Source organism: Plectrocnemia conspersa, unplaced genomic scaffold (genome assembly GCF_051122295.1).
Source record: "Plectrocnemia conspersa isolate PC_06_02 unplaced genomic scaffold, ASM5112229v1 ptg000010l, whole genome shotgun sequence".
In the NCBI taxonomy this organism is placed as follows: Eukaryota; Metazoa; Arthropoda; class Insecta; order Trichoptera; family Polycentropodidae; genus Plectrocnemia; species Plectrocnemia conspersa.
Window position 1 is genome coordinate 2,166,574 of NW_028277174.1, and position 26,773 is coordinate 2,193,346.

Sequence of the window (26,773 nt, forward strand, 5' to 3'; positions counted from 1 at the left end):
TTGAATTTAGAATTGTGTTAGAAAATATTTAAGCTAATTTATCGTAAAAGTGTTGAGATTCCAGGACACCAAATAATTACAACGAAGAGCTTTGATACGTTTACTTGAAATATTAATGAACATAGGTTTACTTAGTAATTAACAACATTTTGCTGCGAAATGCATCTCCTAAACCATTTAATCAGTCGATAATTGCATCTGATGGAATTCAATTGAACATCCAATGAGATTAGGCTTAGTCAATTAGGTCAAAGTCTCAAATTATAATCTTGTTTCGATACGGCCAGCCCCATATACGCTCGGACTTAACAGGCAATTACAGTCCGTCCCTGTCGGCTTATCTAATTCGGATTATAGTTTTAGAAGTTGTTAAATATACAATAGATAAACATAAGCTTGTGTTAACAGAATACTGAATAGATTAGTTGTCAGTAAAACTAGATTGTTTGAATATGAATATTTTAATAAGAATTAGAGTTTGTGAATCACATTATATTTTATTAAAGTCTGTAAAGAAAGAATCTATAGTGCTTGAATCACATTAAAAAAAATTATACTACTTTCTCGCTCAGTACTTATTTTCCACTATCAAAAATAGATTATATTATTTTTTTCCCCACAAATCTCAATACAAACATTGTGGAACCCCAACGCGCATTAAATTGACCAATTATATTTAACGGCCCTTGGCACTTTCACCTTCAGCTCTAAGGTGGGAATTTGTTTCCGAATTTCCTTTTTTTATCGACTATTACTTTTATTGCACAAGAAAGCGACGCCCTTACAATGGGCGTCGCCGCAAAGTTCTCCCATAGAGACGCTCCAAACGAGCAATGGTGCTTAATGAATTGATTCGAACCGAACCAAAGGAGAATCACCTTGAATTTATAACTCGGCCTTAACGATAATCCACCGGGGATTCGATTCCTATGCTTCTTCCTAATTAGTTTTCTCAGCAATTCGCCGTCTGTAAGGGCAATCTTGCCTGTCTGCGCAATAAAGTAATAAATAAATTAAACTGTTTGCTATTCCATGCTTACTACAAACGGTGTATTTCCTATGTTCAATGTTTATAAAGCAAAACTTTTTGGATTCTCAATTCAAGGATAGAGTTTTAAAAAGGATTTTTTCTAACTTTTTGATAATAGATATTGATTTTTTATTCAATTATCAAATTAGTGCGACTTGTGCTTGTTTCTAATGCTCAATAGCTTAAGAAAACCTTTAACCTATTGTACAAAAGCTAACGAATGACTGTTTTTTATTGTAGGATTTATGTTCATTATTATTTCTCTGTATCTCGCATTTAAATCTCGAGTAAGAGCGAGATAGATAGCGGCTTTTATTGCGAGTAACATGAACTACAAAGGATCAGTTGGATAATGTATCTCTTTTGAATGGTACATTTATATACTTTAATTAAAAAATATATAAACATCGTTGCAAGTAAAGAATCGAAACAATATTAATAAATATTTTGGAGCATTATACAAATATTATTTTATAATACTGAAAATATATTAACAAAATAATAAATTGCCTCTAAATTAAAACGTAAAAGTTTAGTTACATAATATGCTATTTATATTAAGTCCCATCAAAGATAAAGTTCGATTATTGATCTAATAGAAGTAAAAGCTGTTGTTTTTCTAGGGTTTCTGAATATATCCATGTATTGCGAGTTCGGCTGAATAATCGTAATTCCAAATCAGAAGCAAGAACTAGTAGTTCTGTAGTCAAATTTTACCATAAATTAGGAATTTGGGTACGACAGTGTTTTTGTTTATATACCTTTAAATTAATAAAACAAGAAAGTCAAACGATTTTTTATCATTGAGAATGACTTAGGGTGGAACCAGATTCTCTGTTTTGATCTAGTACATATCTAATAAGACTCATTTGCATATATAATAGCGTAATAAGTTATTCGTAATTGATTAATATGGCAAAATCGTAATTTAATAAAATGTGCTCATCAGAAATATTTGATACTGACCCTTGAATTTTGTTTAATTAAGGTCCAACGGTTTTTATACACATGCTCGGGAATACCAAAGGGAAGTTTATATATACGTTTATTTTATGTTTGTTACGCTGAGCCAAGAACTATATTTTAGTTGTGTGATCCATTTAAAACATAACATATGCAACATATGCAACAATTATAAATAGTTATTTCTTACTTAACATCGTTAGATTCTACTTAAAATGTAAAAAAATAAAATAAAAAATATTACAATATTTGAAGCATAACTGTCAGATAATTTATTAGGAAAATAACTGAGCTATTAAAATTAATATATTAAATTAATACATACCAAAAAAATACTAAGATGCTAGTTAGATAATTTAGAAATTATTTGGGCTCTATCAAAAAAACTACAACGTAGAACTGGTATATATAAACAAAGAATGAATCTTCTTATGTTGAAGTCTCTGTCAGCAAGTATTATCTTTTTATAAAGAACATACTATATAAGTATGATTTAACTAAATATCTTGAATTTGGCTATTTCGAAAGAGAAATGACGGCACAGAACAAAAATTGAATAAAAACTATGACGTATACATACATATTTTGCCACATTGAAATTAAAAATAACCTACTCTTAGATATTTTGGCTATCGATTATTCCAGGTATGCAATCACATATTTATAATCATTGTAAAATTACATCTATTAGATAACATCCAAGAAACTACACATTTATAAGCTGTCCGCTAGCTGATATATATATAGCGTTCCCACTGTGACGGCGCCGATTTGATCGACATTAACTTTCAATCCTCATACATACTAATTATATATATTACACGTTCACGTTTAAAACATACCTTGTTTATTTGCAATTTTGCAAATCTAACGAATATGTGCATTCAATCAGAAACAATGATAATTTTTATGTATTATAAAAGAAAAAACTCACTTTTCGGCCTCGGAGCCCGTCGCCGGGAATTCAAAATTTGAAGATTTCATTACGAAGATTCTTCTAATCCTCAACACATTATGTATATATTTAATTTTTATGGTTATAACACACCTAGTTAATTTGCAATCCGATTATTTATATTCAGTCAAATGACGAATTAATGGAAATTATTGTCATTATTAAATAATAATTATTTAAAACTGTTGTCACGGTAATGTCGGCCATCTTGTTTTATATTTGAATGCTTATTTCTCATTGGTCGAAACAACAGAACGCATTACCGGTGCCTCTGAAAGCAATGAATCAAATTCAATATTTATTTTTATTATTATATTTAAATTAAATTAAATTTCCTTTGTTTACGTGTATTATTTATTATACACCGTTGATACAAAGCGATACGATTTACAGAGTACAGAATTGAACTGAGAATGTTTCTTTTAAAGTTATGCGCATCTGGAACAATTATATATAAGATAATAGCAATAAATTTAAGTGTACAAAATAAATAAACATACCAAAAATTTATTTTCATAAATTTCATAAAATAATATTAGTATCTGTATTGATATAAAAAAATCCCAAAAGCCAAATAATATGTTATAAATATATAAATTTAATTAACGAATTTTGATAATTAATTAATAAAACATAGTAATACAAAAAAATAGTAAAATAAATCAAAGCAATAAGAATTACTGATTTTTTTCCCTATATTTTATTTTAAATGCAATATAAAATAATAATAAATAAATAAAAGTAGAAATAGAAATAAAAACATGTGTATATTTAACATACTCCTAGCTTTTTACTAACAAATATGTATAAATTAACTCATTACTCAAAGGGTTGATATAAGTTATTAGAGATATTTTGGATTTTATATGTCCATAGATACTTTTATTTAAATATGTAATATGTCTGCTATTTTAAATTAATTTACCATTCAATAGTAATATATTTATATTTTTATTTAATTTTAATTTGATTTATTTTTATTTTTTATATTATAAAATATCCTTACATGTTTTTTCTCTACGATATCTTGAAAGGTTTGCTCTGTTGATTAATTATTTAATTAAAAATATAGGTAAATTATTTATTTACAATATTTATTCTTAAGATGTTGCAAGCAGATTGAATCGATATCTAATAATACTGTAGACTGTTTCTTTCACGTTTATGCAGTAATTAAGTGAGAACAACATAAATGTAGCTATATCTTCTAATTAAAATAAATCCTTAAATCTTATGCTAAACTCGTTAAGCAAGATTGCTATGCAATTGGCATATTGATTAACCACAGTATTTTGCAAATCATATTATTAAATTGATTTAAATCACTTTTTTTTAATTGTTGTTCATACAATGAAAGTTTTGATTTAAATGTTTACACTTTATTTATCAAATCGATGAATGGCTTTTGCTTTCCTTGAAGTTATAAATTCACAGAAAAAAGCAAGGTGTTGTCATTATCTGTTTGTTAATATATTATTAATTTTATTGTTAAATAATATTTTATTTCAGATTAATTATCTCTTAATCAAAAAACCTTACACTTGTATGCAACAAAAATTCGCCATTTTTCGATCCATATTCTTCTTATAATGATCGAAATTATTTTCTTAGCAAAGAATGCTCACGAATTGAATTGACGGTTGTAAATGCAGTATATCTGGTGGATAATGCAACAATAACTAATAAAATTCGGTATTAGTTGACCGTATTTACACAAAGTTATGTAACCAAAACAGGAGCTCTATCAAATGTTATCAATACTTATTTTTGAGTAGGATATCGGGTACAATACGACTTAAATAATTTAAAAATGTCTTCTCTGGTACGTTCTTTCAATGGTATAACTATTAATAAAATTTCTGAAGCAGACATATATTCAAAAACACAATTGTACAATATCCGTGTAATCTGTAAACATGGTAAATTGCAGGGATACGAATTTATAAATGTTAATGTTTTACTGTTAATATTTAATTTTTTTATTGACAGTGACATGTCATTGATTCAAGACAATATTTAAGTTTTATTTTTATTTTTTTAAATAATGTCTTTATGTCTTTAATTAAACCCACTTTCCATATTTCACGAAAACATCTGTTGTTATCAAAGATGCCAGCTGTCGTGGATTTTTCTTCAAATTTGGTGAGAGAAGACTGTTGACAAAACAATTGTGACTTTAATTGTAGCAATTTATTTTTACGCAACTCAGTACCAGGCAAAAATAATCATAGTAGTGTTTATAAACGCTACCAGCGCTCGGAATAATTTCTCGCCGGCCGATATTATCAATGACAACGTCTTGCCCATGAACTGCCGTCTATATAACTAATGTTTTAAAACCTTTGGGCAGTATTTTACTGCACATAATAAAACAAATAATATGATTATGACTGACACTAAAGTTTTCCGTCTATTACTTTAATTATTTAATTTATATACAATAATAATAAATAAGTATAGCTTAGAGTCCCTTTTACGTTTATTTTTTATGGTTTTAATTTATCAAAATACATAATACAATGTGTAACATAAGCTTAAGTGACACATTGCTTTGACGGTAAAATTGATCTATTTAATAATGCAATCAGTTTGATGTTTGGTAAAAAAATATATATGGTATAAACCTGAAATTCGATATATAATATTTTATACAAAGCCTTGTTGTAATATATACAGGGACACCATATTCGACAGCTAGAGCATTAATACTTTTACTATGACTTTTTTCGAAGCATTTTTATAGGTCAAAGTGCCATCAATCGATAGACTACACACTCGAAGCTTTCAATATCTTCCATATTTCATGATCTCAGTTCAGAAATTCAAATTGACGTTACTCACGATATCTTTATTTTATTATTTTTATGGAACAGAACCGAATATTGACTTTCTACAGAAGCAAAAACATTTTTTGGAACTGCCTAACGCTCTACGGTAAAATAAATACATTCAACTATGAATTGTTGTGTATTCAACGTTTTAGTAATAATACATACCATCCATTAACATAAATGACAATTTAATCGATTCTGAAAATTCTCATCGCTTCAGCGTAAACACGACATTGTATAGGTACATTTTCGACGGTTTCCATCCACCCATTATGAATCGAGTGATTTTCGGAAATCGTTTCCAATAAAAAACATATATAGAATGATAATATATATTGTATATATTGCGTAAAAATATACAGTTAATATATTTTATAGCACAACAAATTTAATAAATATGATAATAGTACACCCTGACTACTAAATCAACAACATTACTTATTTTAAAGCTATTTAAAATAGTCTTATAGTCACTCTTTGAGTTATCGATTTAGGGAAGGCTTTTCTAAAAAAAATCACTTTAAATATTATGTTTGTGGATGATGTTATGCCGTTTTACCAAATACAATGTGGACTAGATTTTTTGTCATTGACGTATAATCGTTTTTACATTGACCAAAAGTCCTTGGAGATTTTGCCGTGACACAATCACAGACACATCTTAAGCATTAGTACACATATATAGATAAATTCACAAAGAACCTAATCTCAAATTTTGTATGTTTGTATTTGCCTAGTTTCCTATTCCTATAACGAAATCATAATCTCTACGCTATAGGGGGGTTGACTGTACTATTTAAAACACATATTTTGTGATCAATGTTTATAAAATGGTATGCAACTTTCAGCGACTGCAGGCAAAGGATCTTGATTTTCGTGTCAACAACAACGAATTGTATCAGGAGTCTGATGCCATTAAGTATTTTAAAATAAAACATCTCGCATCAACGACTCAAAACCTGCAAATAAATTGATTAACGGAATAAATAAATATATATAAACGCTCGACATCAATGACTGGTGCCGCGTGACTAATATTTTTTTATTTTTCGAGAAATTTTAAATATTATTATTTTTTTAAATATTGATCCAAGCTTTTAGAGAATTAAGAAATATTATAGTAATGCATCGCTTTATAATTTAAAAAAAATTATTCAGATATATATATGTGTATTAATTTAGAATTTATTTAAGTAAAAAATGGTATACAAAAAAATCCAATCAAGAAAAAGTTGGCTCGGCAGCTCCCCGTATAATGGCTTTTTGTGTAGAATAAAAGGTTGATTATTAATTGAAAATGTCGGACGGGCACTGGATAGGGTCCCGTGGGATCTTTGACCACAATGGATCGGTCGGAGAAAAATGATCGGATCGTACGTGCAGCGTGTTTCGAAAAGCGATTCCCAACACAATATACCCTATGTATTTGCCATAAAAAAACTTAGAAGAGGGTTAAAATATATTTAATAATAAAATATACATAATGTTAACAAATAAAAATATAATAAAAAGAGTAAAATATCTAAATGTTAAAAATATAATTTTACTTGTATTAGTTAAAACGATTTAATAAATAAATAAATTTGTATATTAAAATAGCATAGTAACTAAAAAAGTTTCAGTCTATGATTCAAAATATATAAAGCGATTCACATTGCCTCAATTAAATTATTTTTGCAACGATATTAAATTTGTTCAATGAAGCAGATAAAACAATATCAGAAAAAAGTATGCGAGTATTTTAATATATAAAGACATATTTAATAACTCTATTGTAAATACGCTCGAGCAATTGGAATAATTGGACGTTAGCAAAATATTATTATTGATTTTTATTTTCTTTGGTAATTTTAAATGACTTTTTTATTAGTATGGAATGTGTTTGATGGTGTATACATACATGTATTTATATATGTATGTGTTCTATTTTTATAATATACACTTGAACTTGTAATTAACATATGACCTTAAAATAAATAATATCAAGTTATTATGTAGCAATATAGATATCGTTTTATTTAATAACCAGATTCTCATTGCTTTGTACATTCCATGAATACCAAACCTTTTTTGCGATAAAATATACGATACGTTTAATTATTATTTATTGGGCTTTTAACACTTTGTAATCATATCAGGTATACGAGAATCTCAGATTTGCGGCCCATATAGGTTAAAATCGGGAGAAAAGGACGAAACATTTTTTTATCTCACTCTTTAAAATAAATATTCACAAAAACAGATAGGCGTATAATATACAAAATTTAAATCTAGTATAATGCGGTTCAAAAATGCTTATAAAATATGACTAAAAATATTCTGGTTTTGCTTTGGATGTCAGAACGCTCAAAAAATGAATCTCTATTGCCAAGATTTTTACCTGGAAGTTCATCGTAATTACAACTTTTCAACCCATATTTGACCTTTATGACTTAATTAAAACTTGTCACAAAAAGTTACTTGATAAAGACTTGAACCACAAAAAAAATAAAGTATGACAAAACTGGTTCCTCGAAATATCGAAAAATCATGAGAAATAAATTTACAGATATGCCTGTCTTTTAACGATATTCATAGTGCTTATTTTTTTAGGTGAGCAGGTATTAACACAGCATCACCGAATTGCATATTCCAAAGAATAACGATGCTGCCAATTGTGCCGATATTATAACTACTGTTACAGTTATACACAAGTATAAAAGTCTGATAAAATCTGTATTAGATAAAAACAAAGAATGTTCTGTCTCAAATCATCAATGATGGTCAAAGGATCTAGAAATAAAAATTATATAAGACTTCCCATAATTTATAAAGGTTTTATAACCAAGAAAACCACCAGAGTTACTACTTCTCTTTCGACTTAAAAAATCAAGATTCCTATTTAAATCGCAATAATTAGTGAAGCCGAAAATTAAAATGAAAGGCCTTGATCTAAGATCTCTAAGCTTTAATTCTAAGATACCAAAGAATCATTAAAAAATAGTATTACATTAAAAATATATTTTTAATATTCTTATTTGGGTGTATCATTCTTGGTTATATATATAAATATTATATTACAAGTAATAAATTATTTATTTTTCAGATGACTCAAAGAAATATAATTAATTAGAATAGAGTATAAAATACATATTTAATACAATAAAAACAAAACCTACAAGGGGCTGTGCCCCCTTATAATGTGATCCGTAAAGCGTGTCCTTGCTGAAGTATTTTTTTTATATTATTTCGCTATAATTTTTTTAAGAAATTCTCATACAAATTTATAATAGCTTAAATTGCGTTTTTTCACGAATATATTTTTAAAAAGCATACTAATAATATGTATATAAAACATGTTTTTAAATAAATCATTTATTTAGTATTGTGCTGGTAAATATAATAGGTAATACAATTTAGTTTTTATAAATATGTATGAATATTAATTATAAATTAAAATGTCAGCAATTTATTTCGTACTGAATAAAAAACTTAAGTCATCCATGTGACTGCCACCCGCTATATCCATTAAATAATACGCTTTCATAAATGATCAGCTTGGAGCCTAAGCTCCATTTATAACATCATCCAGAAAGGCTGATCAGAGAATTTAAAAAAAAAGATAAATTTTAGTTATTTATGAAAATTGAATAGGAATATTCACTAAAAAAATATAATATATTTAATAATAAAATATTTATTTATAAATTAAATAAAAGTTCACTTTTGTACACTTATAAATTAAATAATATATATGTATATAATTATTATAAATATAATAGTAATAAATTATAAATGTAGAGTAACAAATTTTTTTTAATTTAGAAATAATATCAAATTGTTTCAAACTCCACAGATAACCTGAGGTGACCTCTTTCTTATTCTCGAAGGCCACGCCAACCTGAACATTCACTCGTTAACTATAGAATTGATTTGTTGTATTTTTTCTCGTTGCTATTGTGTGTTTGACCAGCAAAATGAATGGACCTATTGTGAAAGTTAAACAAGGCCAATTACAAGGCAAGACTTTGAATACTAAAAATGGTAAAGAATATCACAGTTTTTCTGGAATACCATATGCTGAGCCACCAGTGGAACAATTAAGATTCAAGGTAAATAGTTTTAATTATACTGATTCAGCATGTTCTGAATTGTTTATGCACTAAATTTAAGGATCCTGTTTCTATTGGGCCTTGGAGTGGAATCAGAGATGCCAGTAACGAAGGGAGTGCCGCTATGCAGTATCAGATCTTCGGAAATCAATTAATCGGAAGTGAAGATTGCTTATATCTCAACGTCCACACGCCTATCATAAATACACTTCTTCTCTTGCCAGTTATGCTCTTTATCCATGGAGGTGGATTCGTAGAAGGATCTGGAAGTGCCGAGGAATTTGGTCCTGAGTATCTTATTGACCAAGATGTTGTGATGGTCAACATCAATTATAGATTAGGAGTGCTTGGATTTTTATGTACAGATTCAGTTAACGCGACAGGCGATATGGGGCTTAAAGACCAAAACTTGGCAATGCGTTGGGTCAAAGATAACATTAAGAACTTCGGTGGCGATCCTGATAACATCACGATCTTTGGAATAAGCGCAGGAGCTGCTTCAGTTGAATATCAAATTTTATCGCCAAGATCTAGAAATCTATTTCACAGGGCTATTATGCAATCTGGATCTGTTTTAAATCCATGGGCAAGGTTGAGAGGAGGGGTGAATTATACTGAAAGATTTGCGAGGACTTTAGGTTATAAACCAGATGGTGGTCAAGGTCTGTTTGAATTCATCAATAGCTTTGATAGCAAAACGCTTGTTGAAAAGGCTTTTACCGAGTTGCAATTAGAGGATCATAAAGAAGGATATTACTTCTCGTTCGTTCCAGTAGTTAATGAGCTTGAAGGATACGATGGATTCCTAAACGAAGAACCAATTGAAATATTAAGGAAAGGGACATTTACGAAAGTTCCTATGATATCAGGACTGTGTAGTAATGAAGGACTTTTAATGAAATGGCTTTTAAAAGATTTAAAGCCATCTTTTGATCAAAGCGACTTTTTTGAATATACGCCAAATTACCTTAAGAAAAAAGAGTTGGAAAATCAATTGATTCGAATGTATTGGAGCAATGATGAAAAAGAAAAATATGTAGAATTTCTTTCTGATCTTAATTTTAACGGAGGTGTTTTGTATTCCTTGGATCAGCGTTTAAAGCACAATATGAATAATGAATTTTTTTATTTGTTTAATTATGACGGAGGATTTAATTTGTTTAAGCAAAAACTAAATTACACTAATTCAGGGGCAGCTCATGGAGATGACACATATTATATTGGTTCTATAAATTTTGTAAATCTTGATACATTACCTGCTAAAGATATTAAAGTTAAGGATACGATGGTCAAAATGTGGACTAACTTTGCAAAAATAGGGTGAGTTTTTAAAATTTGTATTTACATTTAAAGTATAATTGAACTACTTTCATATTTCAGAAATCCAACTCCACAAAAATCTGATCTGATCAATATAAAATGGGAACCTATAGTCAAAGAACAATTTAAATATTTGGAAATCGGAGAAAATTTGACAATGTATAAGGATTATTATACACCTGAGAGAAGAAGCCTGTGGGTGGATATTTATTCTAAAATAAAAACATGATTATATTACCTGAAATTATAATATATATGTATTTTTTTATAATAAAGTATGCTACTCTGTGTTTCAGAATAACAAAAAAAAATACTAAAGTTTATTACTTTTAATTTATTGGTCATCTCTTAACTATCTATTTTTTTAATTAAATAAAATAATTAGTTAAAGTAAAATGACTAATAATATTATTCAACAATTAGCCGCCATAGGCTAAAAACTATCTACGATCGCTCAAATAACTCGAAAATAAGTTAAATCATCCGTAATTGATATTTTCTTAAAACTATGAAAAGCGATATTATTTTTACAGAAATTTTACTTTCACACGTTTCTGAGTGCTACCTAGAATTCTTCTTTTTTCATCGGGTTACAGGGATAACAAGAGTTTTGAACCCTACTGACAGTTGATCTTAGCTCGTCGATCAGAGCATACTAGAGGACTGTTAACTTACTTTTTTAAAGCATGTCGCTTATTGTTCCCCTTTGCTCGATTTTTTCGAAGATCTTAATGCAAATGGACTGACGCTGAACTTTCGATTTGGCCTAATTGCGCCCTATTTCTTGTTTAATAGTGATTACATATAAGTTATTCTCTGTAAACTAAGATAGCTCAATATAAAATAATTTTCAATGCCTAATATGAACGACTTGGTTCAGTTTTAATTAATCATCACAATATTTATCCGTGAGTTTAGAAAAATCTGAGTTAACCTAATCTGTAATCATTATATAATAATCACTAATTTCGATACAAATTAGAAAACAATAAGATTCATTGATATGAAATTCAAACTCAGGTCTTTCAGGTCAACAGTCAGCGATTTATTTCGTGCTTGGTAAAAAAACTTAAAGCTTACACCGAAGAGATCTAAACTGAACATCATCTAGTAAGGCTTACCAATGGTACTCTCCACTGAGACTGCAGCCTCCACAACATTCATAGAGTGCAACTCTCCTTAGAGGGTCATCTCGATCTTCTGAGAACGATGACACAAAAACAGCCTCGGGTCTGTGCCCCTGGATAATATACTATGTAAACCGTATTAATACTCTTTATTTTTCATATATTATTTTAATGTATCTTTTTCATCAGATCAAGTGCCTGTTACAAATTTTGGTAATTTAAAAATCTGAACAAGTACAAATTTGAAAAGTATACTGATGAGAGTATTTTGAAAAAATATATAAATTTAGGTGAGTCATAAAAATTTAATAGGAAGTTTAATAGTTTAGTGTAAAAATATTTACTAAGAAATAATATAATATATTTATTAATAAAATAGATATTCATGAATTAAATAAAAGTCCACTTTTGAGCTCTTACAAAATTAAATTGCTCATTCGCACTTAAATCTAGGATAATATTTGTATACAAATAGGATGTAAGTGAGTTATTTTTGGTTAAAAATATATATATGTATAATGAATACACATGATAGTAATAAATTATTAATGTAGAGTATCAAAATTTTATTTATTATAGAAGAAATATTAAATTGTTTCATACTCCACAGATACCGTAATCAACCTCTTAATTATTCTCCAAGGCCATGCAAATCTGAATATTCACTCGTTGATTATAGAACTGACTTGTAATATTTAATCTTGTTAATATTATGTGTTTGGCCAGCAAAATGAGTGGACCTGTTGTGGAAGTAAAACAAGGCCAGTTACAAGGCAAAACTTTGAACACAAAAAATGGTAAGAAGTATCACAGTTTTTCTGGAATACCATATGCTGAGCCACCAGTGGGAAAATTAAGATTTAAGGTAAATAGTTTTAATTATACTGATTTAGCATATTCTGATTTGTTTAAGCACTTAATTTAAGGATCCTGTTTCTATTGGGTCTTGGAGTGGCATCAGAGATGCCAGTAACGAAGGGGGTGAGGCTATGCAGTATCAGATCTTCGGAAATCAATTAATCGGAAGTGAAGATTGCTTATATCTCAACGTCCACACGCCTATCATAAATACACTTCTTCTCTTGCCAGTTATGCTCTTCATCCACGGAGGTGGATTCGTAGAAGGATTTGGCAGTGCCGAGAAATTTGGTCCCGAGTATCTTATTGACCAAGATGTTGTAATGGTCAACATAAATTATAGATTAGGAGTGCTTGGATTTTTATGTACAGATTCAGTTAACGCGACAGGTGATATGGGGCTCAAAGACCAAAACTTGGCAATGCGTTGGGTCAAAGATAACATTAAGAACTTCGGTGGCGACCCTGATAACATCACGATCTTTGGAATAAGCGCAGGTGCTGCTTCAGTTGAATATCAAATTTTATCGCCAAGATCTAGGAATCTGTTTCACAGAGCTATTATGCAATCTGGATCTGTTTTAAATCCATGGGCAAGGTTGAGAGGAGGGGTGAATTATACTGAAAGATTTGCGAGGACTTTAGGGTATAAGCCAGATGGGGGTCAAGGTCTGTTTGAATTCATCAATAGCTTTGAGAGCAAAACGCTTGTTGAAAAGGCTTTCAAAGAGTTGCAACTAGAGGATCATAAAGAAGGATATTACTTCTCGTTTGTTCCAGTAGTAAATGAGCTTGAAGGATACGATGGTTTCCTAAACGAAGAACCAATTGACATATTAAGGAAAGGGACATTTACGAAAGTTCCTATGATATCAGGACTGTGCAGTAATGAAGGACTTGAAATGAAATGGCTTTTAAAAGATTTTAAGCAATCTTTTGATCAAAGCGACTTTTTTGAATATACGCCAACTTACATGAAGGACAAAGATTTGGAACAGCGATTGATTCAAATGTACTGGAGCAATGATGACAAAGAAAAATATGTAGAATTTCTTTCTGATTTGAATCTTAACGGAGGTGTTTTGTATTCTTTGGATCAGCGTTTAAAGTACAATACGAATAATGAATTTTTCTATTTGTTTGATTATGATGGAGGATTTAGTTTTTCTAAGCAACAACTAAATTACACTAATTCAGGGGCAGCTCATGGAGATGACAAATATTATATTGGTTCTTCAAATTTTGTAGATCTTGATACATTACTTGCTAAAGATATTAAAGTTAAGGATACGATGGTCAAAATGTGGACTAACTTTGCAAAAATAGGGTGAGTTTTTAACACTTATATTTACATCCAAAGTATAATTGAACTACTTTCATATTTCAGAAATCCAACTCCACAAAAATCTGATTTGATCAATATAAAATGGGAACCTATAGTCAAAGAACAGTTTAAATATTTGGAAATCGGAGAAAATTTGACAATGTATAAGGATTATTACACACCTGAGAGAAGAAGTCTGTGGCTGGATATTTATTCTAAAATAAAAACATGAATATATTACCTGAAATTATAATATATATGTATTTTTTTATGATAAAGTAAGCTACTCTGTGTTTCAGAATAACAAAAAAAATACTAAAGTTTATAACTTTTAATTTATTGGTCATCTCTTAACTATCTATTTTTTTAATTAAATAAAATAATTAGTGAAAGTAAAATGACTAATAATATTATTCAACAATTAGCCGCCATAAGCTAAAAACCATCTACGATCGCTCAAATAACTCGAAAATAAGTTAAATCATCCGTAATTGATATTTTCCAAAAACTTTGAAAAGCGATATTATTTTTAAAGAAATTTTACTTTGACACTTTTCTGAGTGCTACCGAGAATCCTTCTTTTTTTATCGGGCTACAGGGATAACAAGAGTTTTGAACCCTACTGACAGTTGATCTTAGCTCGTCGATCAGAGCATACTAGAGGCCTGTTAATTTACTTTTTTAAAGCCTGGCGCTTATTGTTCCCCCTTGCTCTTTTTTTCTTAATGAAAATCTTAATGCAAATGGACGACGCTGAACTTTAGATTTTGCCTAATTACGCCCTATTTGTTGTTTAATAGTGATTACATATAAGTTATTCTCTGTGAACTAAGATAGCTCAATATAAAATAATTTTCAATGCCTAATATGATCGACTTGGTTCGATTATAATTATTCATCACAATATTTATCCGTGAGTTTAGAAAAATCTGAGTTAACCTAATCTGTAATCATTATATTATAATCACTAATTTCGATACAAATTAAAAAACGATAAGATTCATTTATATGAAATTCAAACTCAGATCTTTCAGCTCAATAGTGAGCGATTTATGCTGGGTAAACAAATTAAAGCTTACACTAAAGAGAGCTCCACCAAACATCCTTCAGATAGGCTTACCAATAGTACTCACCACCGAGACTGCAGCCTCCACAACATCCATAGAGTTCAACTCTCCTTAGAGGGTCATTCAATAGTGTGGTCATCTCGTTCTTCTGAGAACGATGACACAAATACAGCCTAGGATCTGTGCCCCTGGATAATATACTCTGTAAACCGTTTTATTACTGTTTATTTTAATTTATTTTTTTCGTCAGATCAAGTGCCAAATTTTACAAATTTTGGTAATTTTAAAATCTGGACAAGTACAAATTTGAAAAGCATATTCTTTATTGAAATTTTATAGGAATACTTTAGTGTTAAAATTTGCACTAAAAAAACAATAAAATAGATATTTATGAATTATATAAAAGTCCACTTTTATGTACTTACAAAATTAAATTGCTCATTCGCATTTACATTTAAGATAAAATTTGTATGCGAATAGGATGTGAATGAGTTTTTTCAGTTAAAAAAATATATATGTATAATATATAATGAATACACATGATGGTAATAAATTATTAATGTAGAGTTTCAAAATTTTATTTATTATAGAAGAAATATCAAATTGTTTCAAACTCCACAGATAACCTACTTAACCTCTTAATTATTCTCTAAGGCCATGCAAATCTGAATATTCACTCGTTGATTATAGAAATGACTTGTAGTATTTAATCTTGTTATTATTATGTGTTTGGCCAGCAAAATGACTGGACCTGTTGTGGAAGTAAAACAAGGCCAATTACAAGGCAAAACTTTGAACAAAAAAAATGGTAAGGTGTATCACAGTTTTTCTGGAATACCATATGCTGAGCCACCAGTGGGAAAATTAAGATTCAAGGTAAATAAATTTAATTATACTGATTCGGCATGTTCAGATTTGTTTATGCACTAAATTTAAGGATCCTGTTTCTATTGGGCCTTGGAGTGGCATCAGAGATGCCAGTAACGAAGGAAGTGCCGCTATGCAGTATCAGATCTTCGGAAATCAATTAATCGGAAGTGAAGATTGCTTATATCTCAACGTCCACACGCCTATCATAAACACACTTATTCTCTTGCCAGTTATGCTCTTTATCCACGGAGGTGGATTTATATATGGATCTGGAAGTTCTGAAGAATTTGGTCCCGAGTATCTTATTGAACAAGATGTTGTGATGGTCAACATCAATTATAGATTAGGAGTGCTTGGATTTTTATGCACAGATTCAGTTAACGCGACAGGCGATATGGGACTCAAAGACCAGAACTTGGCAATGCGTTGGGTCAAAGATAACATTAAGAACTTCGGTGGCGATCCTGATAACATCACGATCTTTGGAATAAGCGCAGGAGCTGCTTCAGTTGAATATCAAATTTTATCGCCAAGATCTAGGAATCTGTTTCACAGGGCTATTATGCAATCTGGATCTGTTTTAAATCCATGGGCAAGGTTAAGAGGAGGGGTGAATTATACTGAAAGATTTGCGAGGACTTTGGGTTATAAACCAGATGGTGATCAAGGTCTGTTTGAATTCATCAATAGCTTTGATAGCAAAACACTTGTTGAAAATGCTAATAAAGAGTTGAAATTAGAGGATCATAAAGAAGGATATTATTTTTCGTTCGTTCCAGTAGTTAATGAGCTTGAAGGATACGATGGTTTCTTAAACGAAGAACCAATTGAAATATTAAGGAAAGGGTCATTCACGAAAGTTCCTATGATATCAGGACTGTGCAGTAATGAAGGACTTTTAATGAAATGGCTATTAAAAGATTTGAAGCAATCTTTTAATCAAAGCGACTTTTTTGAATTTACACCAACTTACCTGAAGCACAAAGATTTGGAACAGCGATTGATTCAAATGTACTCGAGCAATGATGAAAAGGAAAAATATGTAGAATTTCTTTCTGATCTGAATTTTAACGGAGGTGTTTTGTATTCTTTGGATCAGCGTTTAAAAAACAATAACAATAATGAATTTTTTTATTTGTTTAATTATGACGGAGGATTAAATTTGTTTAGGCGTATGCTAAATTATACTTATTCAGGGCCAGCTCATGGAGATGACACATATTATATTGGTTCTTTAAATTTTGTAAATCTTGATACATTACCTGCTAAAGATATTAACGTTAAAGATACGATGGTAAAAATGTGGACTAACTTTGCAAAAATAGGGTGAGTTTTAAACACTTAAATTTACATTTAAAGTATAATTGAACTACTTTTATATTTCAGAAATCCAACTCCACAAAAATCTGATTTGATCAATATAAAATGGGAACCTATAGTCAAAGAACAATTTAAATATTTGGAAATCGGAGAAAATTTGACAATGTATAAGGATTATTATACACCTGAGAGGAGAAGTCTGTGGGTGGATATTTATTCTAGAATAAAAAATGATTATGTTTTACTAAATCATATGATATATTTATACTATATATATTTTTTTAAATCACATGAAATAATTATTTAATGCAAAATCTCTTTAAAAGTGTTATTAATTTTTTTCCTAGAACATATTGTTTTTATAGTAGTATAACTATTCTTGTTTTTATTTATATATAAATAATATTATATATATAATATATTTTTAAATACATTTTTTTCTTTTAATCGAACATTATAAATAGTTATTACAATAATAGAATGCTTAAAAATATTAAATAATGTTTTATAACATTGCATGTGTAATGTAAAAGTGCAATATAAATTTCATATATTACTTTAAATTATAAAATAACTTTTCAGTCACTCTATACCCGTGCCTCTATTAATTTATCATCAGTGCCGTTCGTTATGTTTCATCTCCCACCCTTTCCTTCAAAAGCCACCCTAGAGATGATGAATAATGGGCTTGTAATTATGGACGCTGCTACACGCCAATCTAGCTCTTTCTCCGATAATGGAACTTTTTTCCGATCGCTTCTTTGAAGGGTGGAAATCACGAAAAGACCCTGTCGACTTTTTCCTACGAATATATTCGAAGCGTCTGAGGATATCGAACCCTGATTGATTCTTAATAGTCTGTCGTTTTTATATTAATGCTTGCTACAACGATCGATAAGAATATTGGATTCAATCTTTGTACTCGTGTTTTATTTGTACAAAAACAAGGTGGCGCAAAAAGTATGACTCTATAAAGAACGGTCGCTATTTTTGCAAATGCCAATTTTTTATACTTTCAGCGCCACCTTGTAACAAATAATAAAATACCTATCTCTTTAAGAATTTATTTTACCATACAATAATTCTAATGATTCATAACGCAATAAGCTGCAGAAATTTTTATTAGGCTACGTATTTTATATCAAATATGTATTGGAAAATTCGAATTAATTTTTAAGACATATTTCTAATAGTCGTAACTTTGGAAATAGGTTTAAATATTTTTTCATGTCTTTTTAAAAAAGAAAAGAAAATAATGCTTCAGGAATATAGTTATCAGGAACATAAAATATTAAAATATTAAGCATCACCCATTTGGTCCTAAAACCCAAGAAAAATTTTAAATTATCAGTTTTATATTTACTATTATATATTACCTACATTAAAGTTCTATGTAAAAAAATATATGAATTGCACCAGCTCTACATAAATACTGCCGAAAACATTTGCGTGTTTTTCTCTCTATCAATCTTCGATTTTTGTATGATAAATTGACTCAAACGTTTCGAGTTGTGGTTCAACATAAGTATAACGAACATTACATATGCCACACAACCGCAAAACATTAAAAAGTATAAATTCAAGAAGATTTGTATCAACATAGCCTTTACGACGGCATAAATTACACGAGTGTGTACCGCTGGCAGCGGTTGTAAATCAGCGGGCCGCGTGCCTTATTGTGCGCCACACTCGAATTGATAAAGTTATCCGACAAACATATTTCATCCCATTGTGTCCGAAATTCACCCCCAATGTTCTCGATCGCTGCTTTTTCGCCATTTGTCGGATAAAACGCGCTAAAGAAAGCAGGTATTGTCGTTTAACGCTCACCACTCCCAACCCGCTGGGCGGCGAGGAGTTCCCTCTATCAAATCGAATTTATGTGGTATTAAGGGTTGAGTTATTACAGCGTATCAACGATTTACCCCCTCCACCATTGATATTAAAATGTTTTTGCAGTGTTACACAATTTATAATTTACGACCGGCAATTCATATGGGAGAGATTAGCGGACGGGTACAATGATCGAAATTTTATTGTGGAGAGGGATGCGTGACGCATGTGTGAGTAGAAAGGGTTAAATATGCCGTAGGGAAAGTTTTAAAAAATTATACTATTGACTTCAATTTTTAAATGTGTTCGAGTGGGTTAAAAAGAGACTCCCTAAATAAAATTGGTAACGAGCTTTGGTAAGACAGTGCACGAAACATTGTTTAAATATACTATACTTCTAATCAATATATGGTGAAATACTAATCCTAAAAAAGTTTGATTTCGATTCTAAAATACACTAACTATACTTAAATTTGCGAAAGTCATATTTTTTTTATTGAAATAAATACGAATATATCTTAAATGACATAATTATATAAACTTTTATTACTCAATTATTAGCATAGAAAATATTCAAGCCTGAAATGTAAATATGTATTTATATTTTACATAAATACACTAATAATATTTTCACGCGTCAAAATTATTTAGGCTGATTTTAAACATTTGTTTCAAAACTTATATACATTTGAGAATATAATAATTTGGAATTAAATTATATAGTATTAGTAAAAAATATTTTTTACTGTACTCTCAGCTAATTTTCATTGAATAAAAGTACACGGACAGACAATTTTCATATCACTCGTTCATTTATACTCTTACATAAACAAGCACACGGTATCGAGCCAATATCGTTTTATATGTATGAGCTTTCCCAAATGTTTTCCCTACAGTGTGTTTTTCTTTGTTCGCGCATGCGCATTATAACTGCGTACGACAACAAGTATTAATAGGGTAAATTTAAACTCGCGAAACAGTTTAACCGATAGAAACTCAGAGAGTATATGATGCGGAAGTAATGGCTTTGATGGCTGATTACGATAATGATCAGACTTAATCGGATGTATGGTCGTTTAAAACATGAACCGAATCGGTTATTTTAATTAGCCCGATTAACTGGCAAAGTATGGATTATTTAAAGTACAAACCTGTGGATTTGTAATCTCGATTGCTACGAACTAGTTACCGTACTGATACTTAATCACTTATGACTCTTTAAATAATAGAGTGAATTTATTTGTAATAAATATTGATTCAACTATGCGAAGCATAAAATAAGTCAGATCGTATATTTATATATTTGATTAAAAATGTCAGAGATGCATTAACTAATAGAGGTACAGCTCTATGTACAAAAGCTACATAATACACTATAAAGTTGGCTCGATTCACGTGGAAGAACTAAAGCAGTGGTTTCATGTTAGACAGAAATCTTTTCGTTTCATGAAAAGAACCAAAAAATCATAGTAATGATTGTTACTTTTGCTCTAGTAATGTGGAAGGTTTTAATCTGAAGAACAGATAGAAGATTTCCTATCCTAACATTCCATCAGCAATACGACTTTTCCTACGTATACCTTGTTTTTTTTTCTCAAGAAAGTGATAATGTTTTATGTTAAGAAGTCTCTGGGCTCATGGTAGCTTTCAACATTAAAACAAACCTTCTGACTTGTTTTTAATGAATCATTAAAACTTTTTTATTGATTTAATAAAAACAAGTCAGAAAGTAGTACTCTTACATAACAGTAATAAGTATGCATCTTTGCCTGTGTGACATTTAGTTCATTTAAATAATGCTAATTAACGAACTTTCATATCCAGATCATAAATAGACAATTTGTGAAGACTTAAAGGTTAAAGATTTAAATACATTACAGCCTGGAATCAAAAACATTGAGAGAGAATGCCATATTGATCCGAAAAAAGTTCTACTTCACATAAAGCTGGGCCTGATGATACAATTTTTCAAAGTTTTGCCAAAAGAATAAGAATGTTTTAAGTATCTCTATGATCCATTCCAAAGTTTGTTAAAGGCGAAGTTTAAGGAAGGCATTTCTGTTGGACTCGACATTAGAAAACTTATAAAGGATGAAAATTTATGAAACAAAAATAAAAAAAATGAGAAAGAGGCATTGAAAGCATTTAAATTTGTAACCAGCTTTCACGTAAATAAAAAAAGAACAACAAGTATTTTTTTGAAAATATATTGAAAAATCTTGGGCTGTAACATGTGTTTAAAACTACATTTCTCCATTCACACCTGTACTGCTTTCCTGAAAATTTGGATGTAACAAGCGAGAAGCAATGTGAAAGATTTCACCGGAACATTAAGATAATATAAATGAAAAACCAAGGAAGATGGAATGTGAACATGCTAGCAGACAATTGTTGGATGTTAAAAAAATATGTTCCTCAACAAGTTTATAAAAGGAAAAGCGAAAAAATAAATTTGAACGAAAAAAATAAAACGTTGTAACTGTTTTTTGTATCTATTAGAAATTTTCCTAATTATTTTAGTTTTTTATATTTGTGTGTTTATATTATATTAAGTGTCAAGAATAAAAAACAAATATCTTAAAATTGCATATTGTATAATTAAAATTTTTTTGTGAAATAACCATACGTTAAAAATAATATCATTTTAGAATCAACACTGTATTAATTGCATTAAAATCATTCAACAAAATTTAAACAATTTTTATAAAAGTAATTTTTTGCAGGCCTGTGATAATTATATTATCTGTTACCATAGTTATTAAGTAAATTCGTTTTGTTAGTTAGACCCTTTGGTAAAACGAGTTGGTATTTCCTTTTTTTTAAATTAGAGATTGTTTGAATGACCGAAACGTTAACTGCGAAGCTAGGTGGATTACAAATTTATTGTCAATATTTGTTCTGTACGATACGCTAGTTTGTAGCATCCTCGAATATGGATTCATTTTCTGTATTTTAAGTGAAGTAAGGATTTGCTTATTATTGAAAATAATTAAAAATATATTTTTGAGATATCTCTACAAAAACGACCATGGATCATATGCGTTTTCGTATCCAGCTGTGAATTTTAGAGTGCCCTAGAGAATCGCGATCGCGTTCTTTATTCCTGCTGTTGCGACTAGAACGTAAGTGCTTGAGAACGCTCTTCTTGCACGGACCAAATAGCTTGGCAAACACAAAAACACTTTTGCCAACAAAGAACTATAAAAAATGGTACTAATATTTTTTAGGTATGCGTCATAACTGTTTTTTAATTTAAAATATTGTTCACACAATGGTAATAACGCACAGATAACAAATGGAAAATACATCAAGGGGGAACAGTCTTTCAATATAAAGTCATGGAGGAAATCCGGTACCGTAGACGTTCGGACAATTCACAGAGCTTATATTTAAATCAGGATGAAGCTTCTCTTAATTTTCTATTACTAATTGGATTGAATACAAGACAATGTACTTCGCGAAAGATACAATAGAATGAGAAGAAAATAAAAAACTCGTTTCTATTTAACTAGCTCCAGACGTCCCAAGGACGAAGAACTTTAATCATGAGCAACAAGAAGTTATTGTTCACTCGGAGAAAAAGTTCTTTGAGCATGCCATAAACCCTCCACTCTTTTTACGACTACACCACTGCTTGCACGTAACGAGCGAGGTTCCCAAGTGGCTAATCGCAGGGTTCGAAGGCGTTAAAAAACCCATACCTTGAATAAACCATACACAATCTGTGTGCATGTACCCAATTTACATACGAGAAACGAAATGACGTGCTCCTTATACAATTTGCACAGAGAGAAAGGGAGCGAGGTAGGAAAGCTCAAAAGTAGTCTCGCCAAAGGAGCATAAACAACGTGAACCCAGGACAAATATGGGCCAAAGGGCGTAGAAGGGGATTGGGGTGTGCGCGCAGCTGATTTTAGGGTTAAGTCCTATTTGCATACAGGCAAAGTCAATATCGCCTATCTTCATCTAAGATAACACTTAAACGACTCAATTAATAATGCTAATTGATACGAGCTTCGAATCGAGAGTTTTATGTTTATGTTGCGCAGTAATCGTTTAATATGGAGTTATGATACTTGGGTTTCGAATTACAATAAGAACGTATATCACAATATATACATTTTATCTGATTTTTCAGTCATATTCATACACAAAAATATTTTTAGATTTAGAGCATATAGAATTAAATTTATGTATTATTTTTTTATAGATAATATAAATGTGTATCAATAGTCACAATATAGATAAATATTTATTATAATTTTTCTCCTAATCAATCACTTAGTCATGCGTAGCTGGTTAAATTCGGTCAATTGATTATATTCTGCAAATCAAATACAAGAGATACTCAAGGGATATCCTCGTGAACTAAACCTAATAACCTAATTACATTTTGGGCAAAGCGACATGAAAATTCATAACAAAACTCAATGAAAACCGTAATTACAAAAAGTTTTTAAGACCTACGTAATTTTTATATAGCTACCAACAATTTCAATACAGACGCGCATGCCTATGATTCAAATCGTTATAAAAATTGTATAGTATTATAAGAATAAAAGCGTTCTATAATTTTTTTTATTATATATATATATGGTGTAACAACACTAGAAAAATAGATTTCAAAACAATCAATCAAGTAAATAATAACATCAAGGATTATAGTGTCTCAGTGTCGACCGTTACCCAAACAAGACAACGACGTTTCTAAGAACTAAATTACAAACAGCTTTTTGAGAATAGAATGTGAAGTTACTAATCGACACTTATAGTAAAAATAAATATTCGAATTAACATTATTGTAAGCAAACTCTGTTCCAAATTATTTTTAACGGTTCAAGCTTTTTAAAAAATTATCCTGAGAATGCTGGGACAATCTCCGGCGAAATATAGAGGGACTTATTCAAAATACAACGCGAGAAAATCACGTAAATAAATTCTTTTTTAAATATATATATATATATCCATGGTCACGAAATTTCAGCAACAGTTGACTGGATCGCGATAAATCCCGAGATTTAAATGATTTACTTTTCTATAGTGATGGGCCTCCCATGATCATGGCTTGCAAGAAACTGTATCATTTATAAATTATGTTGATTGTTTTTTATCTTTTTTTATAATGCAAGACACAGCAATAAAATACAATGCAACGATTGCTAAAATAAGAAAACAGTTCAAATAAGTTTAATTAACTGCTTCATATAAATTCTGCCTACTGACTGTGATTTCTGAACATAATGTTTTGGTAATCATGACATGGCCATCGCTTCCGTAACATTACCACAAACAATTTCTAATATTCAAATCTTATTACAGGAATAAATATACAGTTGAAACTTGTATATTTATTTTAATTGTGAATTGTGTGTAATGTAAGTAAATTGAAAAAATAGTAAATGCATTATTATTTTCTTGAAAAGCCATAAATATTTTTATTTTACACATTCCAATATATATTTTTGGCACCATTATTTAATTTAATAATTATATTATTTCTAGGATGATTTAAATTTATTTTGCATAATTATCAAGGTGTGTAACGCATATAGTTAACCTCTAACCATTTATGTTTTTAAATGAATTTCAAAATAACATAAATTTATACCATTCACCTGTTTTAAATAAATAATTAATATTCGTTATTTTTTTAATATATACAATAATATAAGAAACAAAAGAGTTTTCAAATTCTATATAATGAATAAATTATAATAATTATACAAAACTTTTACTCTGTTTTTTCAATATCCATGAAACTATTACAAGATTTGTTTACATTGCTGATAAATTAGTTACCACAACAATGAAGCTATTATCTTAATCAGAATATAAAATCAAAATATATTAATAAAAACAACGGACCTAAAACTTCATTTCCCTAATAAACCTTTTATAATTATTAAAGTAAATGAATATTTACATTTTAGTATATATTTTTTTAAATTTTATTATAGAGGCTTATATTGAATTACGAAAAAATATTTATATGACAGGATCAATTATTGTTTGTAAAGGCAAGCTATTATATTATTTTATAATTTCTGAAAAAGCAATTTGCATATTTAATATTAACCCTAACACAATACAGTATAACTAGTTGTTGAATAATTATTAAATACATGGTATTTTATATCTATAATACTTTTTTGAGAATTAATAAGACATGATAGGTATCAAGCAACATATTGATTAAAAAATTAATCTTTTTTAATTTATCGATTATGTTCAGTTAGGTTTAAGTAAATATTTGATTCATGCCACCGTTTACATATTAAATATGACATAATATAATTCTCATAACTCACCCCTCTCAACGTCATCCGGCGCTCGATATGTTGACACATTATTCCGCTCGAAACCTCTAATGAAATTTTCTAACAAAAAATTCATTCTTTACAACACAAATACATATAAATATAAAACTCTATTTTTTGATTTACGATATATATAATTTATTATTATTATTCAGTACGAATCGTGCGCCTTTTTAACGTGTACATACACAACGATATTTCATGTCACTGTGTCAACGGTTTCGGTGTCTATTTTTCGATTTTTCGATCGATTATCGACGCGGTGATTTAGGGGTGCGATTTTTGAAGGTTTCGCAACAAAAATCGAAACAGGCGCCACGACAACCTCCCGCAACAAAGCTCCCTCGTAGACTAACCGGCGTCGGTGCGAGCTTTTGGAAGCTGGAAAAGAGACAGCATTATCCAATAGGGCTGTCTTTTTCGTAAGCGTCGAAGCCTCCACGCCCAGCTAATGTTGTATTACATTTAATTAACAACGTTTTATAAGCCAACTTGAGCCTATTCATTAAAATAGCACTAAATAAAAAAAATGCTGCATAAATAGGTTAATGGGATTTGTATGTTAAATTATTTGAGAATTTTCAGAACCCGAATCGTGAGTGCTATCATCACACAAACGAAATAAATTTTACGTAAAAAGAAAGAGAAATGAGTCTATTTCACTGGGTTTAATTAAATCTATTGATTTAATGTATTTTTTATAATTTTAATTTAATCAAAATAGGCTTTTCAATAAGAAAATACACCTATGTATGTACAAGCAAAATCACATCAAATGTAAATCGTTAAAAGTGTATCTGAATTTAAAATAATTTACAATAGTATTATATTTCCCCACTTCAATTATTGTGTATACTAAATAAATTA

The 26,773-nt window shown here is 29.6% G+C and overlaps 4 protein-coding genes across 6 annotated transcripts in view; 3 read left to right on the top strand and 1 right to left on the bottom strand.

Annotated features, from left to right (window-relative positions):
* Positions 1-26,259, bottom strand: part of LOC148230305 (neuroligin-4, X-linked-like) — a 75,535-nt gene extending 49,276 nt beyond the window's left edge. The window contains exon 1 of the mRNA XM_088195044.1: positions 25,898-26,259. The gene's annotated coding sequence lies outside the window, so the exon portion shown is untranslated. The remainder of the gene's footprint in view (positions 1-25,897) is intronic.
* LOC148230306 (esterase E4-like) lies at positions 9,663-11,429 on the top strand. Its single transcript, XM_088195201.1, has 3 exons — positions 9,663-9,870; positions 9,932-11,190; positions 11,251-11,429. The coding sequence occupies exons 1-3, from the start codon at positions 9,736-9,738 to the stop codon at positions 11,417-11,419; spliced, it is 1,563 nt and encodes a 520-aa protein (XP_088051327.1). The 5' UTR covers positions 9,663-9,735; the 3' UTR covers positions 11,420-11,429.
* LOC148230307 (juvenile hormone esterase-like) lies at positions 13,023-14,897 on the top strand. Of its 3 annotated transcripts, none has more exons than XM_088195046.1 (3): positions 13,023-13,182; positions 13,244-14,502; positions 14,563-14,897. In XM_088195046.1, the coding sequence occupies exons 1-3, from the start codon at positions 13,030-13,032 to the stop codon at positions 14,729-14,731; spliced, it is 1,581 nt and encodes a 526-aa protein (XP_088051172.1). In that variant the 5' UTR covers positions 13,023-13,029; the 3' UTR covers positions 14,732-14,897. The 3 variants fall into 3 exon arrangements, with proteins under 3 accessions (XP_088051172.1, XP_088051174.1, XP_088051175.1); XM_088195048.1 differs by having other exon boundaries at positions 13,043-13,182; positions 13,231-14,502; XM_088195049.1 differs by having other exon boundaries at positions 13,049-13,114; positions 13,231-14,502.
* LOC148230308 (juvenile hormone esterase-like) lies at positions 16,162-18,110 on the top strand. The gene is made up of 3 exons (XM_088195045.1): positions 16,162-16,442; positions 16,504-17,762; positions 17,823-18,110. The coding sequence occupies exons 1-3, from the start codon at positions 16,290-16,292 to the stop codon at positions 18,061-18,063; spliced, it is 1,653 nt and encodes a 550-aa protein (XP_088051171.1). The 5' UTR covers positions 16,162-16,289; the 3' UTR covers positions 18,064-18,110.
* Positions 26,260-26,773: the final 514 nt, after the last annotated feature.